Source organism: Poecilia formosa, unplaced genomic scaffold (genome assembly GCF_000485575.1).
Source record: "Poecilia formosa unplaced genomic scaffold, Poecilia_formosa-5.1.2 Scaffold444, whole genome shotgun sequence".
Classification (NCBI taxonomy): domain Eukaryota; kingdom Metazoa; phylum Chordata; class Actinopteri; order Cyprinodontiformes; family Poeciliidae; genus Poecilia; species Poecilia formosa.
The window spans coordinates 85,830-109,200 of NW_006800383.1; the positions used below are offsets into that span (position 1 = coordinate 85,830).

General features: G+C 38.0%; 2 protein-coding genes and 3 non-coding genes across 6 annotated transcripts in view; all 5 read left to right on the top strand.

Annotated features, from left to right (window-relative positions):
• Positions 1 to 17: 17 nt before the first annotated feature.
• On the top strand, positions 18 to 100 carry trnal-cag (transfer RNA leucine (anticodon CAG)). The gene has a single exon. It is a non-coding gene; the product is annotated as a tRNA-Leu (tRNA).
• A 359-nt stretch (positions 101 to 459) lies between these two features.
• On the top strand, positions 460 to 531 carry trnaq-cug (transfer RNA glutamine (anticodon CUG)). Its single transcript has one exon. It is a non-coding gene; the product is annotated as a tRNA-Gln (tRNA).
• A 160-nt stretch (positions 532 to 691) lies between these two features.
• On the top strand, positions 692 to 774 carry trnal-cag (transfer RNA leucine (anticodon CAG)). Its single transcript has one exon. It is a non-coding gene; the product is annotated as a tRNA-Leu (tRNA).
• A 393-nt stretch (positions 775 to 1,167) lies between these two features.
• Positions 1,168 to 8,671, top strand: ghdc (GH3 domain containing). The gene is made up of 11 exons (XM_007577491.2): positions 1,168 to 1,499; positions 1,677 to 1,967; positions 2,903 to 3,099; positions 3,180 to 3,374; positions 3,455 to 3,574; positions 4,175 to 4,472; positions 4,549 to 4,738; positions 5,672 to 5,743; positions 5,841 to 5,974; positions 6,052 to 6,140; positions 6,217 to 8,671. Exons 1-11 carry the CDS (start codon positions 1,415 to 1,417, stop codon positions 6,436 to 6,438), a joined length of 1,893 nt encoding a protein of 630 aa, XP_007577553.1. The 5' UTR covers positions 1,168 to 1,414; the 3' UTR covers positions 6,439 to 8,671.
• A 3,364-nt stretch (positions 8,672 to 12,035) lies between these two features.
• kcnh4b (potassium voltage-gated channel, subfamily H (eag-related), member 4b) overlaps positions 12,036 to 23,371 on the top strand; it is a 47,140-nt gene continuing 35,804 nt past the window's right edge. Inside the window, exon 1 of one of the 2 annotated variants that reach the window (XM_016663779.1) lies at positions 12,036 to 12,603. In XM_016663779.1, the coding sequence (XP_016519265.1) occupies positions 12,528 to 12,603 (76 nt within the window). In that variant the 5' untranslated portion in view covers positions 12,036 to 12,527. The remainder of the gene's footprint in view (positions 12,604 to 23,371) is intronic. The other variant, XM_016663778.1, reaches the window with a different exon arrangement.

Below are 23,371 nucleotides of genomic sequence, written 5' to 3' on the forward strand. Positions count from 1 at the left end.
CTAGCAATGGCACATCGGTCAGGATGGCCGAGCGGTCTAAGGCGCTGCGTTCAGGTCGCAGTCTCTCCTGGAGGCGTGGGTTCGAATCCCACTTCTGACAGTAACTGTTTTCTTTCGTATCGTTATTCATGATTACATGATACTGCACAATAAATCTTAATATGTGGAATTAATCTTAACGCTGAGTGAAGCAGGTTATCCTGCCATTTTGGAAAGGTCCACCACAAGTTCAAGGCAGTAGAACTCTTTATGACACTGACATAAAGTCTGTCTATGGCAGTGTTATTCATTGAGCAACTGCTAACAGCTTTCCATACACCCCGTTTAATGGGAAAATATCACTTAAAAATGTGGACAAATCTACACGTCTCACCACAATGTTGAAAACAATCTATATAAGGACGGACTAACGGGTACTTTTTACCAGAAATGTTTCTATTACAGCAATTATAGAGGCAGGGTTCCATGGTGTAATGGTTAGCACTCTGGACTCTGAATCCAGCGATCCGAGTTCAAATCTCGGTGGAACCTAGGTTTTTATGTTGTCAGTCCTCATCTCTGCTGATTTCTAACATGGCGTGATAAATACACGTAAAAATCTGCGTGGTATTCACCTACATTAATCACTAACGAACGTCCAGCTGTTCATAAAGATATTGAATATTTTTTGTTTCTGAGAAATGGCATATCTGTCAGGATGGCCGAGCGGTCTAAGGCGCTGCGTTCAGGTCGCAGTCTCCCCTGGAGGCGTGGGTTCGAATCCCACTTCTGACATCATTTTTTTTACCTCCTTCTACACATAATCTTTGGATTTCAGAACACGATGAATACATCCGATGGCAACATGAAATCAATGTAAATTTTCCACAATAGCAGTTCATAAACTGCTCGCAATTTAGAGATTTTTTTTAAAACGAATAGTAACTTCTATAAAGTAGCCGCTAAATAGGGGTTCATATTTGTCTCTTTCTAAATCACTAGAATATAATTACTATAAATGGCTATAACGGTATAATTATTATAACTAAATATAAGTTATAGCTTGATATAATGCGAATCTGTTCATCCGGTTAGGATTTATTAGGTGACATGTGTTATTAGGCGCTATAAACCAAAACTGAATTAAATTGAAGCCGATCTCAAATAACAGCACATGTACGCTGCGCCATCGCTTTCATTTTTAGGTCCTGTTACTCACAGCCATACTTCTCATTGGCTGTGAGTAACAAACTGAGTTACGTCACTGAGAGGTTAACCAATCAGGGACACAAACATCAGGCAAACACGGAAGACTTTAACACTGATAATAAAGTTGAAGAAAAACCCACACCTCCTGCAAACAAATGTAGACTGAACGTTGTTTTCGTTTATTTTAATTAAAAATAGGAGAATCCGATTATTTTGTTGGACAGAAATGGGTTGCTCATGGATTGGCGTCGCAGTTTCGCTTTGTTTTGCAGTTTTCTCCGTAGCTGTCGCCGTTAGCGGGCAAACGCTGGGTGAGTTACCTGAATAAATGATGTTTGGTGAATATGTGAAAAGATGTTAAAGTCAATTACCATCCTCGAAATTAAACTGAAAAGAGACCTGTAAGGATGTAAATTAAACCAACAGCGCTCCCTGCTGTCACGTCCACCTTCCGTTTTTCTTGTGTAACTCCTCGGTGTTTCTTGCAGCCATGCCGCCCCCTCTACCCACTGCCGTCGGTGTCCTTTCTTTGGCCGGGATGGCGCTGCTTTGGAGGGACATTAGCTCGAAGGTGAAGGGTGATAAGCGGACTTTGGGCAGTCTGTTGAGCCAATATGTGGCTGTGAAGGCAGTGGGCTGGCTTGGCAGGCGCCAGCGAAAGAAACTAGAAGCCGATACGCTCATGGTGAAGCAGGTCCAGGAGGAGACTCTGCTGAAGAGACTCCGGAAAAACGCGGACACTTTCTATGGAAGAAAGTATGACTTCCGCTCTATTGAAGGTAAAGACAGAAAAATGACTTATTAGAGAGCCTCGGGGTGTTATACATGTAGTTTATGGAAGGAGTAGTTGTAAACAAAGGTGATGTAACGTTTCAGTATGGACTACATAAGCTGTGTTTACAGTGATTTGACAGTATTCATACCCTTTTAAATCAAACCTCCTTCTATAATGTTGCAACCATAAACTTTATAGTATTTTATTGGGGTTTAATCAACAAAAAATAAAAAAAGAGTGGCATACATTTTCATTCAACCCCCTTAACCCTGATACCCTTCAGTAAAATCCTTTCCAGACATGATTCAACAGGCATGTCAGGGATTAAGCTGTGGAGAAGTTTAAGGCATTATCAAACAACATCCCAAGCTTTGATTATCTCACCAAGGACTGACCAATTAATCATCTGAATGTCTGCAAATCTACCAAAGCAGGGTTATGACAGGCTGGGCATAACTGAGCTCAGGAGGGAGAATCTGTCAACAGAGGGACTATTAGTCCAACAAAAATTTGGCCATAAGAAGACCCTTTGGTGGTTTGCCATAAATCATCTAATGGGCAAACATGTCGAAGCAGGAGCTCTAATCGGACGTGGCCTAATTTAAACTTTTTGCCCATTTTTCAAAATGCTGTGTAGTGGAAAACTGTCACTGTACGTCTCCCAGAACAACAACATCCCCTCAGTGACAAATCCAATTAGAATCTGAAGTAGTACTTGAACCTCATCATTCAGCACTTTCAGATTTTATTTGTAAAAGCAAAAGAAAAAAAAAAAAAAGAAATAAAACAATGTTCTCCTTTCTGCTTCTAGTAAGTGCAACCTGTCGTAATCTGTAAAATTTAGCTTAAATTTAGATCAACCTTTTCCTGCTTGAAAACGTTGAGACATGAATTGTTTTCATTAAGCTGAACCCTGTACCTCCGGGGCCTTTTCATTAGACGCTGCTGGTTTCCGAGCCCGTCACCCCATCACCACGTATGGCGACTACCGGGAGTTTATCGAACGCGTTGCAGCTGGAGAAGAGAAAGTAATAATTGCTGAGAAGCCGCTGATTCTGGCCATGACCTCGGGGACGTCGGGACCGAGTGCCATGTTGCTCAGCACCAAGGACACAAACACAGACTTCTTCCTGCAGGTCAGGCAGCTTCAACTTCACCTCTTTTTCTGGTGCCATCATGTCTTTTGCATGTAATAAGAAATGTTGGTTTGTATCAGGGGGTGACTGTTTGCTTAGAAGCCATGCGGCAGGCTTTCCCTGAGTCCAACAGCCTTCAGCGCACCACCAAATTCTTCTACACTCCCACATTTCGCCAATCAGAGGCAGGAATTCCTATCGGACCGAATTCCTCCACACCTGCCTCGTCCCGCCACATCCTCAACCTCTATACGACTCCAGCTCCTGCCTTTGAGGTACAATCACAAAATCAGACTCATTTTCTTCAGTTTTTTTTTATTTATTTATTTTATGAAAATGTTCTTTGTCCTGTCAGGTTCCCAGTGAAAAGGACACTTTATACCTGCACCTACTGTTTGCACTGAAAGATCCCAGTGTGGGAACGTTGGAGTCCAACTTTGCTTCTACGGTCTTCTATGCTTTCACTGCTCTTCAGGTGCATGTCAGAAATTAAACTCTCTGCTGAGCTACATTTGCTCAACTAATCATTCTTACGGTTTCTTTTCCACTTTTTGTCACATCACAGCCACAAATGTCAAAGTGTTTCATTAGATTTTATGTGACTTTCAGAATCCTGTAATTTTGATCCCTGTGTTGCAGCACTTTGTTTTCAGTGTAACTTTGTTTTACTTTTTGAATATGTGCAAAACAAATACTTTCAACATAAATCATAATGTCAAAACTTTTGTTCTGCATATTCAAGGGAATTGGCGGAAGTGTAAACTTTAAAATATTTCCACTTCTTAACCATAATCTGACATGTAAAATCCAAACATTTAACTATTAAACCCACTTTTAAAAGTTAACTCATCAATATATTATCTATTTAATTTTAATTACAGTTCTTTAAATTTCACCAAAGAATAAAACTACAATAAATAGATAACCAGAAATGATCATACTTTGTAAAGCGTCATTATTAAACCATCTCTACTAATAGTATATTGTATAATTTTTTTCACATTCCTGTTTTTTAAAAGAGTCACATTTTATAAATCAGAGTAAAATAATTAATCAGATAACTTTCATCTGACAGGAGCGCTGGCAGGAGCTGGTGGAGGACGTGGAGCGAGGGACGATCAGCAGCTCCTTGACCCTGGAGCCCAAAGTGAGGAGCAGACTGGAGGCTCTAATGAAGCCAGATGCAGAGAGGGCTGCCCAGCTGCGGGCCCACTTCCATGAGGGCTTTGGGGGGATTGCCAAGCGCCTGTGGCCTCACCTGAACCTGGTGCTGGCAGTGGACTCTGGCTCCAATCAGATCTACGGGGAAATGTTGAGGGAGCATTACTGCAGAGGAGTGCCTTTCTATTCACCCTTCTACGCCGCTACGGAGGGTACGAACACTCGCAGGTTTCACGGGAAATATAATGACTAAATACTAATTAGCGTTCACTTCCTCTGCCCCTGCAGGTCTGATTGGGGTGAACCTGTGGCCTCAGGAGCCGGACAGACGCTACCTGCTTTGTCCGCGCTCCATGTTCTGCGAGTTCCTGCCGGAAAGCAGCCTGGATGAAGAAACCCCCCAAACTCTGCTGATGGAGGAGGTGAAGGAAGGAGAAAGCTACGAACTCGTCATCACCAACGCTTCAGGCCTTTTCAGGTCCGTTGTGATAAGGTTATTTAAAAAAATATATAAAAATAACAGAGAGAAGAACTTTTATGAGGAGTGATGTATCATGATTACTGCTGAAATGATTAATCGGATTAATTGTGATAAATTGATTATTCAAATAATTGTCAACTAATTTAGTAATCGACTAATCATTAACTGAAATATTTAGACTAAAACAAAGGCATTTTGCTGAAGGAACAATACAGTCAGAGCAATAATTAAGGCTGAATTGTGCAAAAATATTTATACATTTTGTATCTGAGATAAAAAAAATTAATCTTTGTCTCTAAGTATGTTATACCCAGAGCTCCTTAAGTGACAGTTTTAGCTTCACCCTGTTCAAATACTGTAAAACATTTTTACTAAACATATTTTTCCATCCAATTATTAATTACTTTATTATGTTAAATCAAGCAAAAAAAGTTTAGCTTTTCACATGATGTTTATGTCACATGTTAGAAAATGTGTTTTTTCTAAAAGCAACATAATTATGTTTTTAGCTTCTTTGCTCCTTTGCTACATATAATCAAGCTTATAATAAATGAGCGCTTTGTTATTGAATTTCAGGCACTAAAATTTTAGTTTTGTTTTTTTTTATTACTATGTTTTTAAAAATTCAGTTTTTTTAAGCTGTTTAAAAAAAACTGAATTAAAAAAATAATTAAGAAAAAAACTGAAATAAAAATATTTTTTAACAGAATTTATTAATATTAAGAAATTATTTACTTAAAACAAGTGCGTATATCTTGCTGAAAAGTTTTTTTTAAAATTAGTTTACATTTTTCCAAGTGTACCAAGATATTTGCACTTGAAACTATACCAAAACTACTTGGTAAAATTTTGTGTTTTTGCAGTGTAGTCGCTGACTTCATCAGACGATGTTGTGGTTTATTACAACGTTACATACTTTCTGTGTCACAGATATCGTATCGGAGACATTGTGAAAGTCACTGGATTTCATAACCAGTGTCCCATTGTGGAGTTTCAGTACAGGTTTGAAAGCTTCGTCCTTCAACTACCAAATGTCACGTCGTCCAAAGCGTAGAAGATTCTTGAGTTTTTTGTTGTTTTTTGTTCTGTCTCCTGTCAGACGAGGTCAGATGCTCAACGTTCGAGGAGAGAAAGTCTCTGAGGCGTTGTTCCTCGGCGCGTTGAAGAACGCCGTCGCTCAGTGGCCCGGAGCTCAGCTAGTCGACTACTCTTGTGCCGAGAGCGGCATCTTGGGTAAAATTTGTCGGATTTATTCTTCGAGTTTTGACTTTTTAAACTCCATGAATGTTGAATATACTGTTCCTTTGCAGGCGATTCAATAGGAGGCTCAGATCCTCATTACCAAGTGTTTATAGAGCTAAAAGGAGTGAGGAATCTAACAGAAGAACAGAGATATAAGGTGAGACGAAATCCAGTGATCTCTGACTTATTCTTGTAAAAGTTCCTGTTATTTTCTATTCTTTCTGTCCCTCCAGCTGGACATTTGTCTCCAGAAGGACTCCGCGGTGTATAAGTCCTTTCGTATAAAAGGCAGCATCGGGTCGATGAGGGTGCAGCTGGTGTCAGAAGGGGCGTTTAAGGAGCTTCAGAGGAAGATGATGGCGTACACGAGCACCTCGGCCAACACTTTCAAAATGCATCGTGTGCTCCGACGGAAAGAGTATGCAGAGTTTCTGCTGGGAAAAACAGTTTCCTGAAGATGAGACATGAATCGCGAACTGAAAGGAAGTGAAGTAATAAGATTTAAAAAGTGCCTTTGGGAGGATTTGAACACAAAAATTACAACAGTTTATTTATATTTTATGACAATGATGTATTTAATGTTTTTTATTCTATCATGACAAACAGATTCAGTTTATTCATTTGTTGAGATTTTTTAAGAACATTTGCTATTATTCAGTAAATACTGTATCAATCATTACATAGTTCACATTTTTATTTCCTAAAGAAAAATACTGACAACCACTGGATTGGTTAATCACATAAAATTTCAGTAAAATACAGTTTGTGGCTGTAATGAGAGAAAATGTGAGAAATTTGAAGGGGTATTAATAGTTTTGCAAGTTTTTCATTAATATGGTTTCCAACTAGAAAGTCGGTCATATGCAGCATCTGAGTTTACATATGAACATTAAATTATTTATTTAAGTTCTTACAGAAACATTCAAAGATTAAAGGTGACACAACAGATTACACCAGAAACCTTTTATCACGAGGGCCAAAATCGCTAATTTGTAAGTACTTTTAGACCACAAAAAGTATTTTATATCAAATGTTTTATGACTTACAAAAAAGTTTACCCACTTATTAATAATCAAAATTTAAATAATTGTAGATATAAAAGGTTTTGCACAATTAGGGTGTCATAAGACAGGCGTAACGTTTCAAACATTTTTGATTATTTTCTTTTTTTGAGTAAAAGTAGGTTGATGCTTGTGGTTCTAGTTAAAGTTAAGACAATTACAGAAACATTAATAAATGAGAATCTGGTTGTTGGTTGTTGTTTTTTTCCCTTTTAATAAAAATGCCTACATTGAGGCGTGAGGCCAAACAAAATCCTTCAGAGGGTCACAAATGGCCCCCGGACCACACTTTGGACACCTCTGGATTACACCATAATCTCCTTGTTCAATCAAAAACTGTAAAAAGAATAATACTGGGAACATGTTAGCACTGGATTTTAAACTGTTTCTGCAGCTTAAGTGATTCTACGGTAAGGATGTTTCTAAAATAGATAACCAGTTCAAAATGTTTTTCCGTCCTCATTAAAGTCTGGCTATAATAACATATAACTCATAATCTAATTGATATGCTACTGATACATCAAGCAAACCCAATTTATCTGACAGTTTTTATTTTTTTGGTGTCGTAAGCAGCTGCTTGGCTCTCTTATTCCTTGACTCCAGAGATTATAAATAATTTCAGTAAACTCCTTCTTTGCCTTTCAGTGCTCTTTGCCACCACTGGGAGGTGCTAGTCAAACATTTATGACCTACTGTGGTTTATTTTAGTTGAACAATTTGCAAGAATTTTAATATAAAAATAGTCTGAAACGACTTCAGCTAATTAAATCCGGTGTCAGTGTGAACTGAAAATCATAACACATGCAGGTGAGATTTAATGTGGAAAAACAGGAGCCCTTCATCCCATTTATAATTAATTTAATCAAATTAAATGTGAACAGGAGGACTTACCTGAAACGGTAACAGGACTTACCTGAAACGGTTCTCTTTGTTTTGTTTCTTTTGTTCTGTGGTGTGCATGAAAAGTGTTTCTCCAGCAAGAGTTCATAAACTGGGCTAATATTTTTAGTCGCGTCCCATTTCAGCTGAGATTTGACATTGTTCTCAGTTTATTTTTGCTTCAGTGATAACCCCTCACACTGTCTGCATGTCAGTCAGTCCCCTTAAAGAGCTAAAAGATTGTTCTCATTGGTCAGTACTTGACAAATTCTCTAGGAAAACATTGTCAAGATACCAAATGTATTATTTTTGTTGGCAGAAAACAGCTAATTGACTGCTACAGTACAGTATTTTCCACAATTTCTCAGCTTATTTTGGTTTGTCTCTTGTTGGAAGGTGTGAGTGTCTCAGTTTCCTGGCAGATTTGCAGCCTTAGAAACATTTCGACCATGTGTGCAAACATCTGCTCGCTCGCTAGTTAATTCAGTGTAAGCAGCCAAGATGTGAGAATGACAGGCCTGATTCCTCAATGGTCTGCTGCTGAGGGAAGGAGGGCTGGTTTAAATGAGAGAAGGGAAATTGCATGCCGAGTGACTTAAAGAGCTTCTATATCCTCCAATTAAAGTCAGGATTAGTGCCATCGATTTTCATTGACGGATCTTAACAAAGATCCGATTAACCGTCAAATCGATTACGATTTATTAGTTATTATTAATAACGCCGAGATGCATTAAGTAAAACCATGCAAAGAAAATACACAAACTCTAGAATCTGCTTCAAGCATTCAAAATGTTATCTAAATTGAATTGGTGTGTCACTTTGAACCCTTTGAGTACTACGTTTCAAATCTCCGCCTGGAAATTTCTGCTTATTTTAATTGTACTAAGTTCTTTAAATGTCCTATGAGTAAATATATATATTGCCAATTCATCCGTAACAACCGGAACTTTCGATATCTAGCAGTTATTTTCGCAATTTGAAAGAGTGTCCCTCAGAAACTCCCTTCACTCCCTGCTTACCGCTAATTACCGTAATAACCCGATATCGGATGAAAAGCGCAACGTCTCCACTTTCAGAAACCGTTGGAATTTTTCAGATAGCGCAAAGTGTGGCGGAATTACGGCACTGGAAACTTGGCTGCGTCATCACCGGCACGTTCAGCCTAGAAGGGTTAGCAAACCGAGACTTAAATTTATTTGGTAAATAATGACAATTTTAATGCAAAATTGGCACTTTTAATGGACTTTTAAAGCAACTTTGTATTAAAATAAGCGTCACTATTTACTGCATGACACTTTGTGACAACAGTCATAAACATTCATAAAGACTTCTTTATATTCTTAAAAGGTGTTATGTCATGTTTATGATCGAGTCATGTCAGTCTTAAGCACATTCATTTAGCTCCTAAATGAATATGAACTTGTTTTCTTTGCATTGTTTGAGGTCTGGAATGATTATTTTGACCATTTCTCATTTTCTGCTAATAAATACTAAATTTCTGCTTGGAGTTTCAGAGACATGTTGTCAGTAGTTCATAGAATAAAAGAACAATGTTCATTTTATTCAAACATATACATATAATAAGTAAAATCAGAGAAACTGATAATTTTGCAGTGGTCTCTCTTTTTTTTTTTCAGAGCCAAAACGCCTAGACTCTAGTAAATAAATTGAATTGAACTGAATTAGCGCAGGATAAAATGTTTTAGCTTCTCCAAACGCTCCTTCACGGACTTTTTCTTGTGGGTAAAAAGTCACATCTGCTGTGTTTGTGGACACAACACAGTAATGTAGCTGGCATTGTGTTGCACCTGACCTTTTGTGCATCACTCAGTCATGCTAGACCACAGAACTGATAGTGAGCATATTTAATGGATTAGCCTCTTTATTAGTAACAAGCAGAGATGGATGAGCTACAAGCAGACAGGACAATGAGAGATCATTAAAAATACAGCGCAGTGGATCGCTGCCAGGTCCTGAATAGGATCCAGAAAGAGGGGAAGAATGCCTTAACCGTCTGTAAGGTGGCCTTTTACTTTCACTGTCTCCTGTTTCTGGTTGGGTGAGATTTTTAGGATTTTTCTTTATTCAAATTTTAAGATCATTTGTAAAGCAACACTTTTTCATTATATGAAGATATGTGACTGTAAGTAACTTGATAGTCTTGCATTTCCTGTCAAGACATTTGATACTGCAGCATATGTTGTGAATTCTCCAGCTAAATCAGACCAAAAATAAACTTCACAACTTTGAAGCACAGCAATGAACTGGTGATAATGATACTTACTCAGATGCTATTCTTTGCAGGCACTCATGAAGATTCACTCACTTTGGCATGCTGAATGCTTAAAGTGGCTCCAAAAGGAAAGTAATCAGCTTTTTTTCTGTTTAGTTCAACTGGCCATCATTTGAACCACTCATAGTGATGTTCAAGGCTCTGTATCTCCAGCCATTAGAGCTGCCAGCAATTCTTACATGCATACCTTCTCCAACGCACCTGAATCCAATGAATGGCTAACTACCAGAACCGCTGATGAGGGAATTCATGTGTTTAACTGAGAAGTGTTGGAGAAAGAATGCTGTTAAAAGTTTCAGGACAGCATTATGGGCTCCAGTGATCTTGATTGTAAGTTTTTTTTTAATGATTTATGAAGATAAAATGCAGCTTTTGTGGAAAAAAGTGTAAATATGATGACGTTTTCCACTGATTGTGGTTCTGATCCCTGTTTTGATCAAGTCATCCTTATGAAATATGACATATTGCAACCTCTGACGAAACAGAAATTGATTTGAGCCGTTATTTCTGAAATTTTATAACCTACTTTTTAAGGTAGCAGACTACAAATACGTTAAAGAAAAATACTTTGCATCACCGACTGTCAAAGGTGGTACAAAATGATGCATTGTCAGTATGAAATGTTGCTTGGAAGAGCGCTCTTCTGATGCTTTGACATTACGCGATAATTTCTAGAAACATGAAAAACAGTTAGAGAAGCTAAAGATGAGGGAGGTGGCACAGAGACTGGAGCTAATAAATCATAAAGTCACCAGTTGAAATATGAGATTTTAACAAAGGTTTAATTTCTGATTTTTCTATTACATATAGAAAAAATATATTTTCAAAATATTGTTTTTATAAAAATGTCAATGACAGAATAAAAGAACAATGTTCGTTTTACTCAAACATATACTGATAAAAATAAAACTCAAAGAAACTGATCATTTTAAGTTGTCTCTTAACTTTTTCCTGAGTTGTATTTTTAAAATCAAATCTCCATTTATATTGTTTTATGACGTTTTGGGAGATGCCAGTCTCATTTTCTACCACATGTAAACTTTTAGGTGGAATAAAAATACTTTTAAAGGTGAGTAATTTTTAGCTGAACTGTTCTGTTCACTTTTGCAGCCATCTTGCTTTTTTCCTTACGTAACGTTTTCCTTCCAAAGTATTTTTACTTTTTTCCCTCCTTCTGTTGTTGCATTTTTGCACAGTGTTGCTACATTTTGCCGCGCAGTGTCACTGTAAACTACCCTCATTCATCAGGTTTCCTGATGCCACTCACAAAATTTAATATTTAATGACAATTACATTAATTGACCTGATCCTTAGGGGTCATCTTTCTCTGCTGAGTGCCACTTTAATGAGCACCAAACTCTGTGAAAGTGAAATCTATTCTTAGAACGACGCTCTTCAGGGGTGTTTATTTTGCTGTTTAGATGTGTGAAAGAAAGTAATGCACTGCTTTATGAGTTGAGTCCTCTTAAAAACATTTCCAGGCTTATCTTTTAAATCCACTCTCAGCACAGTTTATCCCATGCTTTAATTCCCCCACAGGAACGCTGATAGAGCATTTGTCGTCTTCACAGTCACTCCAACACGTAGGGAAATAAATCTAAAGTAACGTTCCCTCACATAACTAAAACGACCAAAGCAGCACACGGTCCAGCTCGGTACAATAGCCTCCACTGACAGACACGCAGGTAATCCATCTTTCCCAACACACAAAAGCCATGTGCTGATAGTAGCACTGTGGGGTGTAATGGTGCTGTCAGATGCTCCCAAAAAAAGGATCCTCCCTCCCTCCCTGCCTGGTTTCCCTCCCTCGTCTCGCTCCCTGATCCGATGAGAACAGGTCCCCATAGAGAGAGGGCTGCGTCTCATTGGCTGCTGCTGCACAGGAGTGGATGGGGGGAAGAGACGGAGTGGCGAAAGCTCAAGAAGATGCAACTACTCTGCCACAGCATCCCCACAGATCCTCGAGCTGAAGGATGGCAGAGGAGTAAAGGCACATTTATGGGGCTTGAATGAATGGAAAAGGGCTGCAGGATAACTTCAGCCACAAAAGTACTTTGGGTCTGGACTTTTATGTTTTTGTGACTGAGCAGATCTCTGCATTGTCGGTCTGAGCTATCGCCGTCTATTTCAGGATGTACTGGTGTCTCCTGGGGAGAAAGGTGGTCGCATGTACTGTAAAAATGGATCCCTGTGTCCAGTGTTGGATTGTCCTCTCCTGAACCTGCTGAGACGTCGCGGATCGCCACCCTGCCGCACTTCTGGGATGGTGTGACGTCCAGCCACCTGCTGGCTGCCCCACATCTGGGTCGAGATGCCTGTGATGAAGGGGCTCCTGGCCCCTCAGAACACCTTTCTGGACACCATCGCCACACGCTTCGATGGCACCCGTAAGTACAATTGAAGGTGGTTTAAGTTGGAAATGAAAGTCCACCTGCAGCCTTGAAAATGCAATTTAAGTCAACAAGACATTTCTTTTGGTTTTAACTCAGAAATGTTGATTTAACAACAAGCGACAAGTTGTCTAAACATTGTTATTGTTTTATTTGACAGTTAGCTGTAATTTAAACTAAATGAATATTTCACAATGTGCAAGAAAAAAAAACACATCTCTATTATTTTTGCTCACAATTATCAACGTATTTTACTTTAATGTAATTTAAATTCTTCTTTCAAATTGCATGAAGAAAATTTCTGATCTGAAAATGAATTTTATTAAACATCAGAAACATTTAGTGTAAACAGGACATTATCCTCGCTTTGCAAATTTAAAATAAACATTTGCCTTAAATGGAGCGCACGTCCATCTCAGGATACAGAAACATGCCGCTAAGCATTCTGGGAAATAGATCCCACTCCTGTCTTTTTCTTCGTTTTTTTAAGTGCTAACCAAAAAACTGTTTGACAAAATTAATAAAAACAAAGTTAACACAACTTATTATTGTAAGTTTATCTTTCACAAACTCACATTAAGGTTCAAAATCTAAAACTCACTAAATTTATTTGACTTAAAGAGAAGAAGACAGGAGACACAACTAAATGTGGCTCAAATGTTTTACAGTGCAGCTTCTTCACAAACAGTAAATAAAAACTTGATGATTAAATAATGTTACTGACAGCTAATTATAAACCATTTTCCATCAGAATGCCATATGGCAGACTTCTGCGCAGGTCCATCTTGAAAATGAGATCTGGATCTCAACAGGGTTTACCTGAATAAAGGAAAGAAAATAAAAAAAAATAAAAAAAAATCAAACCAGTTCTACATCCACAAACTTGAATATAGTTTATTCTAATTTTATCTAGAACATAGAAATAAAATATTAAAATATTTTCGGGTATCAGGTTTTCAGAGCAAGAGACTGAAAGTAATTTAAATGTATTCTTAATTTAAAGGTTTTCTGTCTGAGATCCAGGATCTTATTTAAAAGAGGAACCTGTTTGGATAAAACAAACAAACAGAAAAAAGACAAACACAGCAACAAAACAAAGTAATTAAGAAGACTCAGTTAAATCAGCTAAAAACAAAAGCAAGTTTTATACAAAGATTTTTCTTTTTTTGTCTTAAAAGAAATTTGAATTGTCCCAGAAGAGTCAAAGTGGTTACTGGATTTTTTCTAAATCACAGACAGACTGATTCCGTCTTCTTTAAAAATAGTTCAGGTTCAGGCTGTTTGGATGTGAATTTCAATTCGTTCAAAAGTTTCTCAATTAGATTTGAGGCTGAACTTTGAATAGGCCATTTGAACACAAGAAATATGGTCTGACTGTATATTTAGGTTACTGACGAAATTGTTCCCCAGCCTTGAGTAGGTCTGTCACAATAATCAATAAATCAATTAATCACATGATAAATTAAAACAAACTCAATAATTTCCACTGGCATGATTTATCATTTATCGCTTTTTTATTTTTTAAACTGGGTGATAAAAGTCTTCAGTTTGGTCTCAACTAGCCCTTTTTTTGAAGAATAATTTTGTTTACAAAGACTTCAAAATTCATTTTATTTGTTGTTTTATTTATTTATTTGGGATATTTCAAACGTCTTCCAGTTCCAGTGTTAAAAGTTTACTTATCTTTGAGAATGTGTTCTTGCATTAATATGCCATTATTACCATTATTTTACTTAAAAATAGTTTCAAAACAACAACATTATCATTTATCGCAATAACTCCTGAACCATTTATCATCCAGCAGAATCTGTTATTGTGACCGGCCTGGCTTTGAGTCTTCTGGAGCTTCTCACAGGTTTTTCCCTGAGGATTACTTTGTATTTAATAACGTTCATTTTTAAATCACTTCAGATTTTTGTAATTGCTGATAAAAAGCAGCTGCCGCCACCATGTTTGACAGTGGGGATTGATCTGTTTACTTAATAGGACACTTCTGAGGGTAGCCGACCACATTTGTTAAAAGAAGAACAAACAAACTCAAAACAGTCCACTTCGTTCGTTTTCACAAATGTTTGTCACTTTGTTTTGTTCCATTACAATTAATAACATTGAAATTTGTGGTTGTAAGGAGACAAAACACAAAAAAGTTCGAGACGCAAGAACATATTTTGAAAAAGCAGTTTGCAACTGAATTAGATTGGCTTTTTTTTAGGCTGTTGTTAATTTAGGTGTGTTTTTAAACAGTTTGGGTGAATGCAAAGAGTTCCTTAACTTAAGCACTGAATCCCATTGAAAACCTCCTGGTTATTCCACCAAATACTGATTTCTGCATTCTTCCTGAGTTAAAACATTAGTACTATTGTTTCTAAATGAGTACGAACCTGTTTAAAGCACTGCATCTCTTTTGTTCTTTGGACCATTTCTCGTTTTCAGCAAATGAATACAACATTTTTGTTTGCGATTTCGGAGACATGTTGTCAGCAGTTCATACAATAAAAGAACAAAGTTCATTTTACTCAAACATATATCTATAAAAAGTAAAATCAGAGAAAAGGATCATTTTAAGTGGTCTCTTCATGTGCTGTATCTGCCGATTAAGGCCACAAAAGCTTTTGTTCTGTTGTACTCTTACAGTCAGACAAAAGCATAAAATCGCCCTTTTCGACCTTTTACCCATCAGTTTCACGCATTTAGCTCCAGAGAAGTATTTGCAGCCATTAGGCAGCGTTGTCATTTCTGCTCGGCTTGCGTCTCTTGTTTTGTACCTTTTGCGCGCCCTCGGGGAGGTTGTTGCTCATTGTAAACAGACGCCGTTGGCATGTCTGTGTTTGTTCGTGTGACGCGTCAGCCTGACCTCCCTCAGCTGGTTGCAGCAGCCTGAATGAAAGTGTGACTTGGAGCCAGAGCTGCTTTTTTTTTTTTTTTTTTTGGCTACTTCTACTTAGGGACACAAATTCTTCTGACATATCGGCAATTAAAGCTGAGCTGCACACATACCGATGAGGTGTTTCGTGCTGCGTACTGACTGGCATTAAAAGAAGGCGTTCAGCAGTTTGTGTTTAAAACGCCGCAGAGATTAGTTGGAAGATGAGGGGGGTCGTGCCCTCATGTTTCATATTCTCTACTGAAGAGTCCTTGAGCTTCACTTGGATTTCCTGCCAACTCTAGAGGCTCTCTGTATGAATCTCCTCTCTGACCTCTGAACACAAAGCAGTAAAAAGTAAAAAAAAACAAACACTTTTAACTCTTCGGTTCAGTGTTTTTCCCGATGTGTTGTGTTTCTTCTTATTTATTTCTGGCTAAAACTGCAAAATTAATTTTGCGAAATGTTGCTTGTGCTGCCTTTGAAGCGTTGTTGACATTAATGTCTTGAAACATGTCGTGCTATTTGGGGTACTGACGTGGCAAAGGGCTCATCCCCATTCACATGTTGTGGCATTTCAATCCCGCGGCTTTTGGGTGGCTGAGCGTGCGCCGCTAAAAGCTACAGGACACAAACTGCATTTATATTTCAACTTCCTGACCACTCGTTATCAGGAAGTTAACTTTTTTTCCCCCCTGCATCTTTGCTGCTAAATAATTTAACACTTTCAACTTAAAGTAGTAGATGGTAAACCTCAAAAATGAGGCTGTTGTCCTCAAACTTGCCCAAAGCTGCAGCTCCTCAAGGGGTGGCATGGAGCCCGCTGCTCAAAATAGCTTCTTCCTTGTTGCCTGGGTTACAAGGTCCCGCCACTTGACATGGAGGATGCTTCTACAATTTGGTGTTTTAGAAAAAAACAATGGTCAGCCCAAAGAGAAAGCACTTGAACTTGCTTTGTAATCAAGGACTTGCACGCAGCAGCTGGTCTCTTGTCTCAGACCGTTTGAATCGTAAAACAAGCGCCGTTGTGCGCAGAGCAGCTGCAGCCCCTCTTCACATCGCCGCCTGCAGCTTGCAGCAGGTGGAGGTGGCTGGATGCAGCAGAAATATCCACAACATTTGAGCTTTTTCAGGTGAACTTTTCTGGTTTGGCACCTCAAACTTCGATGCATTTTTACTGGGATTTTATCAGACATAGTTGCACATTACTAAGTAGCCATGTTTAGGAATGATGACTTCTGCACCTGCTTTTGGAACCTCTTGCAGCAGGAGCGTAAATCCAAAGTTTTGCCATATGGATCAAAATTATCAAGTCAAAAGGGACCAAAAAAATATTTTTTTTTTCCTTTTTCAACTTTAAACTAAGCTGCAGTGCTTAAACTAAGCAAACAAAGTAGCCTGATGTTCTGCTGGAACGCAGGGATGGAAATTAAAAATGTTCTCCACCAGCCACAGTGGCTATTAATAATATCTGTATGTTTCAGTTTGTTCTGTCCTGATCTTAAAGGGTGTTCAGTTCAGTTGAGGAGTCTAAGGTTGTTTTTAGGATGCTCGGCTGTAGATATGTTTTTCACCAGGGTTCATAAGCTGAAATCCTCTTCTGTTTTTCCTGTGTGACGTGTGCTACATGCCTTTCCCACCTCCCCAAACTCCTTTGCACGACCTACCCGGCAGTGTTTTCACGCTGACAGCAGTTCTCATGCTGCGGAGCGGCCTGACCACACTGCAGCTGCAGGCACAGATAAGAAGCTGGTTTATTTTCTCCTAAATTCTCCTCCTAAAAGGCGACCAAAGAGGGAGACAGGGAAGACTGAACCTTTCTGAGGCTCATTGTTAAATAGCTGATGAACGGGTTGTAATGAGACCAAAGCCCAGCAGGCAGACAGCAGAGAACCTGTTTGTTGCTGCTGGAAAGAACGAATTCGTTCCAAAGTTTGAAGCATTTAAAACGGGCATAGAGAGCCAAGATGTGAAGTTTGAGTCCCCAGGTGGACATTGGTGTGCATTTCTTTTGAGCAAGAATCAGAAATAAACTGTTTCTAATGTTCAGGTCTCCACCTGGGACAGCAACTTCGCCTCCATCGGAGTGTGAATTTAGGTGTGAGTGGGTGTGAAGCAGTTTTCTGCCTTCTTGGGATAAAACTGCCACATAGCTGCAGGTTGTCCAGATTTTAGAGCTCAAATCCAAACGACACCATTATATTTGCATAAGAACACATGCTCTAGCATTGAATTTGCATATGTACTGCTCCAAATTCTATGAATTGGCTTCATAATCAGTAATTATTGGTGACCTTTTCCCCCTGCATCATTGTGTTCTCCCTGATCTGACCCAGCAGCTGATTACATGCTACTGGGTGGTAATTAGCTGCTGGCCAAAGCTTCACAGGCTTTCATCTGCCTTTTATACACAGAGGAACTAGCATCCTCCATCCGTGCGCTCCAGGCTGCGTGTTAGCATGTAGCATCATCATGTCAGATTACAGTTGTTGCGAGTCAGAACAGATGTGTAATTAAGGAAGCTGGTGCAGCTGAGCGGACACTCGAAGCAATATCCCTGAGAGGATTACGGATCCAGAAGTGAGGAGTTGTCACAATGAGATACACGCCCAAACAGTTCATCAAGTGGTTCATGTAATGACTGGACTGGTTGTTCAAGATGATCTACAAGAGGAGAAATAAGTGTGCTGCTGTGGAAAATTTACACATATAAATGTCTCCTAACAATGGGATTGTTCTGCATGTTTTTCTTTCTTTGCTATGATGCACCTTTTTGTCAAAACACAGGTCTGCAATTTAGCAATGCCATATAACAGGAGGTTTTTTTTAAAGGAGATATGAGTTTTCATGCACATAGTAACTATGTTACCTTCAATATAGAGTTCATAACATAATTTAGTAATGACTTTACTGAGTAAAATACAAAACTATGTTCACTGGACTTTTGGTCCAGTTGGTTTTTAAAGCAACAACAGCTATAATAATAAAAAATAATTTAAAGAAAATAGAAAGAGATGTAATAAGTACAACATTCCAAAACAATTATTTTCTGCTTATACGGTACAAGCATCTAAATTATTTTGCATCCTGACATTATCCAGAAATTTCTTGTAAAGTAATGAGAAAGTTGTAAGAAGTACCTGGTAAGTTCTGTAAAGTATCTGGTAAGTTAAATGAAGGTACCAGAAACTATAATGTCAGTTTTTTAAAAAAAAGTTGCAGATTGAAAACCACCATAAACATTTAGTAATAGTTCTAAGAAAAGACCTGTGGGGTGTTATGATCTGTGTTTGTATTTGGATTATTTTTCGGCTATTATTGTCACTTAAGGTCTTCCATATTAATTAATTTCTTATGTTCCATATATAGTTTATTCTCATGCTAGTATTAGTCTTGGGCGTTTAAATAGTAAGATTTTTGTGTGTTCTGTGTTTTCTCCTCCAGCTGTTCTGTTTTCCCTTTATTAGTCTCACCTGCTCCCATCTCTCTTCCCTGGTTTTATTGTGCATTACTGGTTTTCTTAGTCCAGTTCTTGTTCTCCTGGTGTCATATCTGTAAGTTATTTTGGATTAAATCCTCTAATCACATTCTTGATTGTTCTTGTGTCAAAACATTTTCTGATCTAATTGATGGCATAGTAATTGCCCTATAAAAATCTGACTGGTTTTATTCAGCATGACGTACAGCTTATATAGTCAGATATTGTTCTTCTACTAAATGGCAAAGATAAAGTGAAGTTTAGCTGAGTTGGGTTGTTTCTTACAATGAAACTGGTTGTTGATTTTATTCAGGGTTCATTCAAAAATGTTGTTTGAATGAAAGTTTCTTGAATCAAAGTCAAAGCTACTGCAACTAATCCTGTCTTGAAAGCATTGAACTCCACATTACTCCAAGCTCAGCACAAAAGTTTTTAAAACTCTTGTGGTTTTGATACAAGATGATTTATAGCTACGTTGGTTTTTGACCTGTTTAAAGGACCAATTTAACTTGCTGAGTAGCGATGTAGCTATTCTTAGGTAGGCATTACATAAAGCTGAGATGAATGCGGCTGCTCTCCACCACATGCTGCTTCAGTAAGCTGCGGTGTGAGGAATTTATAGAACATAAAAACAGGGCACGCTTCTTTCACAGCCTGTCTTTCTGGGGTCACATCTCATTCAGTCATTGTTTCTGGGGCAATCCTGATCCTGAACTTGCAATACTGGAAGTAAAAATACTGATTAAGAGATTTGCTATTGTCTTCTGCAAACTGAAGCTTTATCAAGGCTCTGTTCTTAAACGTCGTGCTAGTTTTTGATATGGGCAGCATAGATAAATGCCCAGAGTGATGATGGCGGGAATTGGGGATAGACAAAATAAATATAGCCTTTCTGGATGATTTTTCACCTATGGAAGAGGATTAGGGCAGCTGAAAAAAAAAAAGATAAAGTCAAAATTATGAGGAAAAACTAAGAATTATGAGAAAGAAGTCAGAAGTCTGAGATTGAATTCAGAATTCTGACTCTTTTTTTAATCAGAAATCTGAGATTTTTTTTTTCCAGTGGCCCTATTCCTCTTCCGTACACATCCGATTGTCCGGTGAATTGCAAAGTTGCAATATTGGTCACATTTTCAGCTGCTGCGTTTTGCTTTCAAACTGCACTGTGTAAAACGAGCCAAACCCTTTCAAAAAGCTGTTCCCCTCCTCACCTCTGGTGGCGCTGCGCCAAGAACCATTGAAGGAAACGACTCAAAAACCTCCGAAGACGACACGAGAGCAAATTAGCCTTTCGCAAAATGTAAACAAGAATGGATTAGCATCATATTTTAACCGTTGTAGCATTTTTCTTTTGTAGCTGGTAAAAGACCGAGAGCCATTTCTCACGGTAGCGCTGGACTCTCACGTTTGTTTTGGTTGTATTTACCCAGAATTCCCTGCGCTATAGTCCGCTTCATGCTAGGTTTTTAAGTAGAGCAGAGATCACTCTTTTATTTTATTTTATTTTTTTGGTCCACGTCAGAGTTTCACACCTCTTCAAACGAACCGGACTTTCTAGAGTGAAAGCGGACTAAACAGGGCATGCTTTATCGCTCAACTGTGAGTTTTGAATTCATTATTTGCAAGTTTAATCTGTATTTTTGGAGGTGCTTTCAAGGTAGCATTCATAGAATAACCGCATTTGAAACTGAAACCCACATTTAAAGTCATCTCCAGCAAACAAAACGGGACTTTAATGTACATTTCATTCATGTTTAAGTGTGGAGAATAGAAAAGCAAGCAATGGCTGAGGCATGAAAACTCCTCTGCCTGTTCATGGATCTGACTAATGCCTGTCTTTTTCTGTAATTCCATGGTGACAGTTTAGTTGCTGCTCACTGCACACTTAAAGGTTGTCACTTCTCAGAAAGAAAAAAAAAAAAACATCCCCCATGGACAGCTTACAGATCTGGATCATGGAAAGCACAAGAGAAGCTGTTTAATATTCTTTCTTCTTTGGTTTTCTCTCATGATGTTAACATCTGTCTCTTTGCTTGGCATTCAGAAAATCTGCACTGATTTAAAAAGAATTGTAATTTAATGTATTTGCAAGTCTACTTTGTTACATTGTATTATTAGATTAAAAGGAATAAAAACTTTAAAGGTAACGTCCCTGATCATAAAACAAATTGAGCCTAAAAGAAAATCACAAAAAGTTAATTTTCGTGAGTTTGGTTAGTAATTTATTTATTGATATTATATGAACATTAGTAAACAAATGGCATAATGAAAATGAGGAATCTCATCTTTCAGTAGGATAAAGATTAGAAACATACAGCCGAAGCTACAAATGAAATGTTACAGATCAGGTTAATGTGATAAAATTGCCTAGTCAAAGTCTGGACTAGGATTTAATTGAGAATCTGTAATATGTAGTGACTTTGGCTAAATGGGAAAAGTAGTCAACTTACAACTGGAAAATTGTACGTTAGAGTCCAGTTCCGTCCCCTGCCACGCTTTATTTTGGTTTTTGGAAAGGCATCCATCTTCCTATCAGCGTATAAATATGAGTGTGACTCTTTGAATTTAGTTTATTATTGTATAAATTTGCTTTTGAAGGTTTGTCTGACTAAACTCCTGTAAGAAAACAACTTCATCTAATCTAAATGAGCTGGAACTAGTTTCATAAGAAAAATAGGTCAAATACTTGCACAAGGTTTCCCCCTGAAAACTTGCTAAGCCCGGTAGTTGGGGCGCTCGGCAGTCATTCATCCAGCTGCCCGCCATGTTTTTGAGTTAAAAAATGTTTAAAGTTGACAGGAAATTTGAAAATGTCACTTGATAATCATGTGTTATTGGAAGACTGGAAAATTAATATCTGAACACGAACTATAAAGTCTTAAAAAATGCAAACATAAAAAAAAGCTTAAATTTTAAGTCTGGTGAGGGGCACAAATAAAGCCTGGTGGCCCGCCAGGCTTATGATACACTGGGGGAAACCCTGCTTGCAGCTTTAACCGCATAAAATGTGGATCTACAAGGTGGACTAAATACAAATAAATTCTAATATGTGCCACATTTTATGTCTTGTAACATCCCAGTAAAATAAATGGATTAATAGTTAGTGAAAATGCTGTAATGGGAAATGATTTCAAAGCTTCTCCATTGCTGTGCATTCCTTCCTGTAGTTGTAAATGAAAATAACCATGCCATCATTTACTTTTAAAAGGTTTACACACAGTTGCGTTATGCAGAAATATGCAAAAATAATTACCTGTCACCACATGAAAATAAGCTGGTTGCTACTCGTTTACCCTTTTGAAAAATTCACATGCTTTTAAATCAATTTTAAGGGCTAAACTGTAATTATGAGCCACTCTGACAACTACTAGCAGGCTTCAACACGTCACAAGTAGTTGTTGATATTTTTCCAGTGGGTTGACATTCAAACAATGAACAGCCTGAATGTGTTCTTCAGTCAAAAAAGAAACATACCAGATTTTGTTTATATATGGGATAGAGATTTGAAAATTGTCAAGTTTAAGAAAATGCTCTCAGAATCAAGACTTTAAAAAATATTTATTTTAATTCTTGATATCGGCATTCAGTCAAAAATTGTAACATTGATAAACTTTCTACACTTAAAGACAAATGGTCAAAATGTCTCAGCAACACCATCCTGTAGTTTATTACGGTCACATTCTTAAACCAAGCAGTGGGAGAGCACAATATCAAATTCCAGCCATAGAATGGATGAATAAATTATGATATTCAGAACAAAAATATCAAATCTGAGGGCAGCAGCCTGGAGTGACTGGGAGGAGATCCCAGAACAAAGGACTGGTGCTGTGCACTAGACACGGCTTGGTAATCTGAAAGCAAACAGAAAAAAATCATCAGATTTTCTCTTTGAAATGTCTGCAGTTACAGAGAAAAAAATTATACAGTGATATTTAATTTTATAGATTAATCACTCACAAACTGATGCCTTTATTTTTGTTAACTGTTATGATTTTCCACTCATAGTTTATAAATAATACATAAGCATATGTATCACAACTAGATAGATAGATTGACATATATAGATATATCTTTAGTTGGGTGTATAAGATCCTGCCTAAAATCAGTAGCTGTTAGCAATCAGTAGCACACTGCCGGTAGATGTTTAGTGTACCACAAAGCAGAAAGCTGACGTTTCTCCCTACATACATGGGTGGCACAATCGATAGTAGCCACACAGGCACACCTGCTAGAAGGAAACAAACACACCCAGCACAATACTTTCATCCTATTGGCTGAGAGGTTGCTAGTTGACTCTGCCAAAAGGCAGTTTCATGTTTCATAAGCGAGCAGAGGCCAGGTCTGAGCGCAAGGAGAAGTTTTGAGTACAAGGATTACAAGTTTTGAGAAGAAAGACATGAAGTCCTGCTTTCAAAGTGAAAATG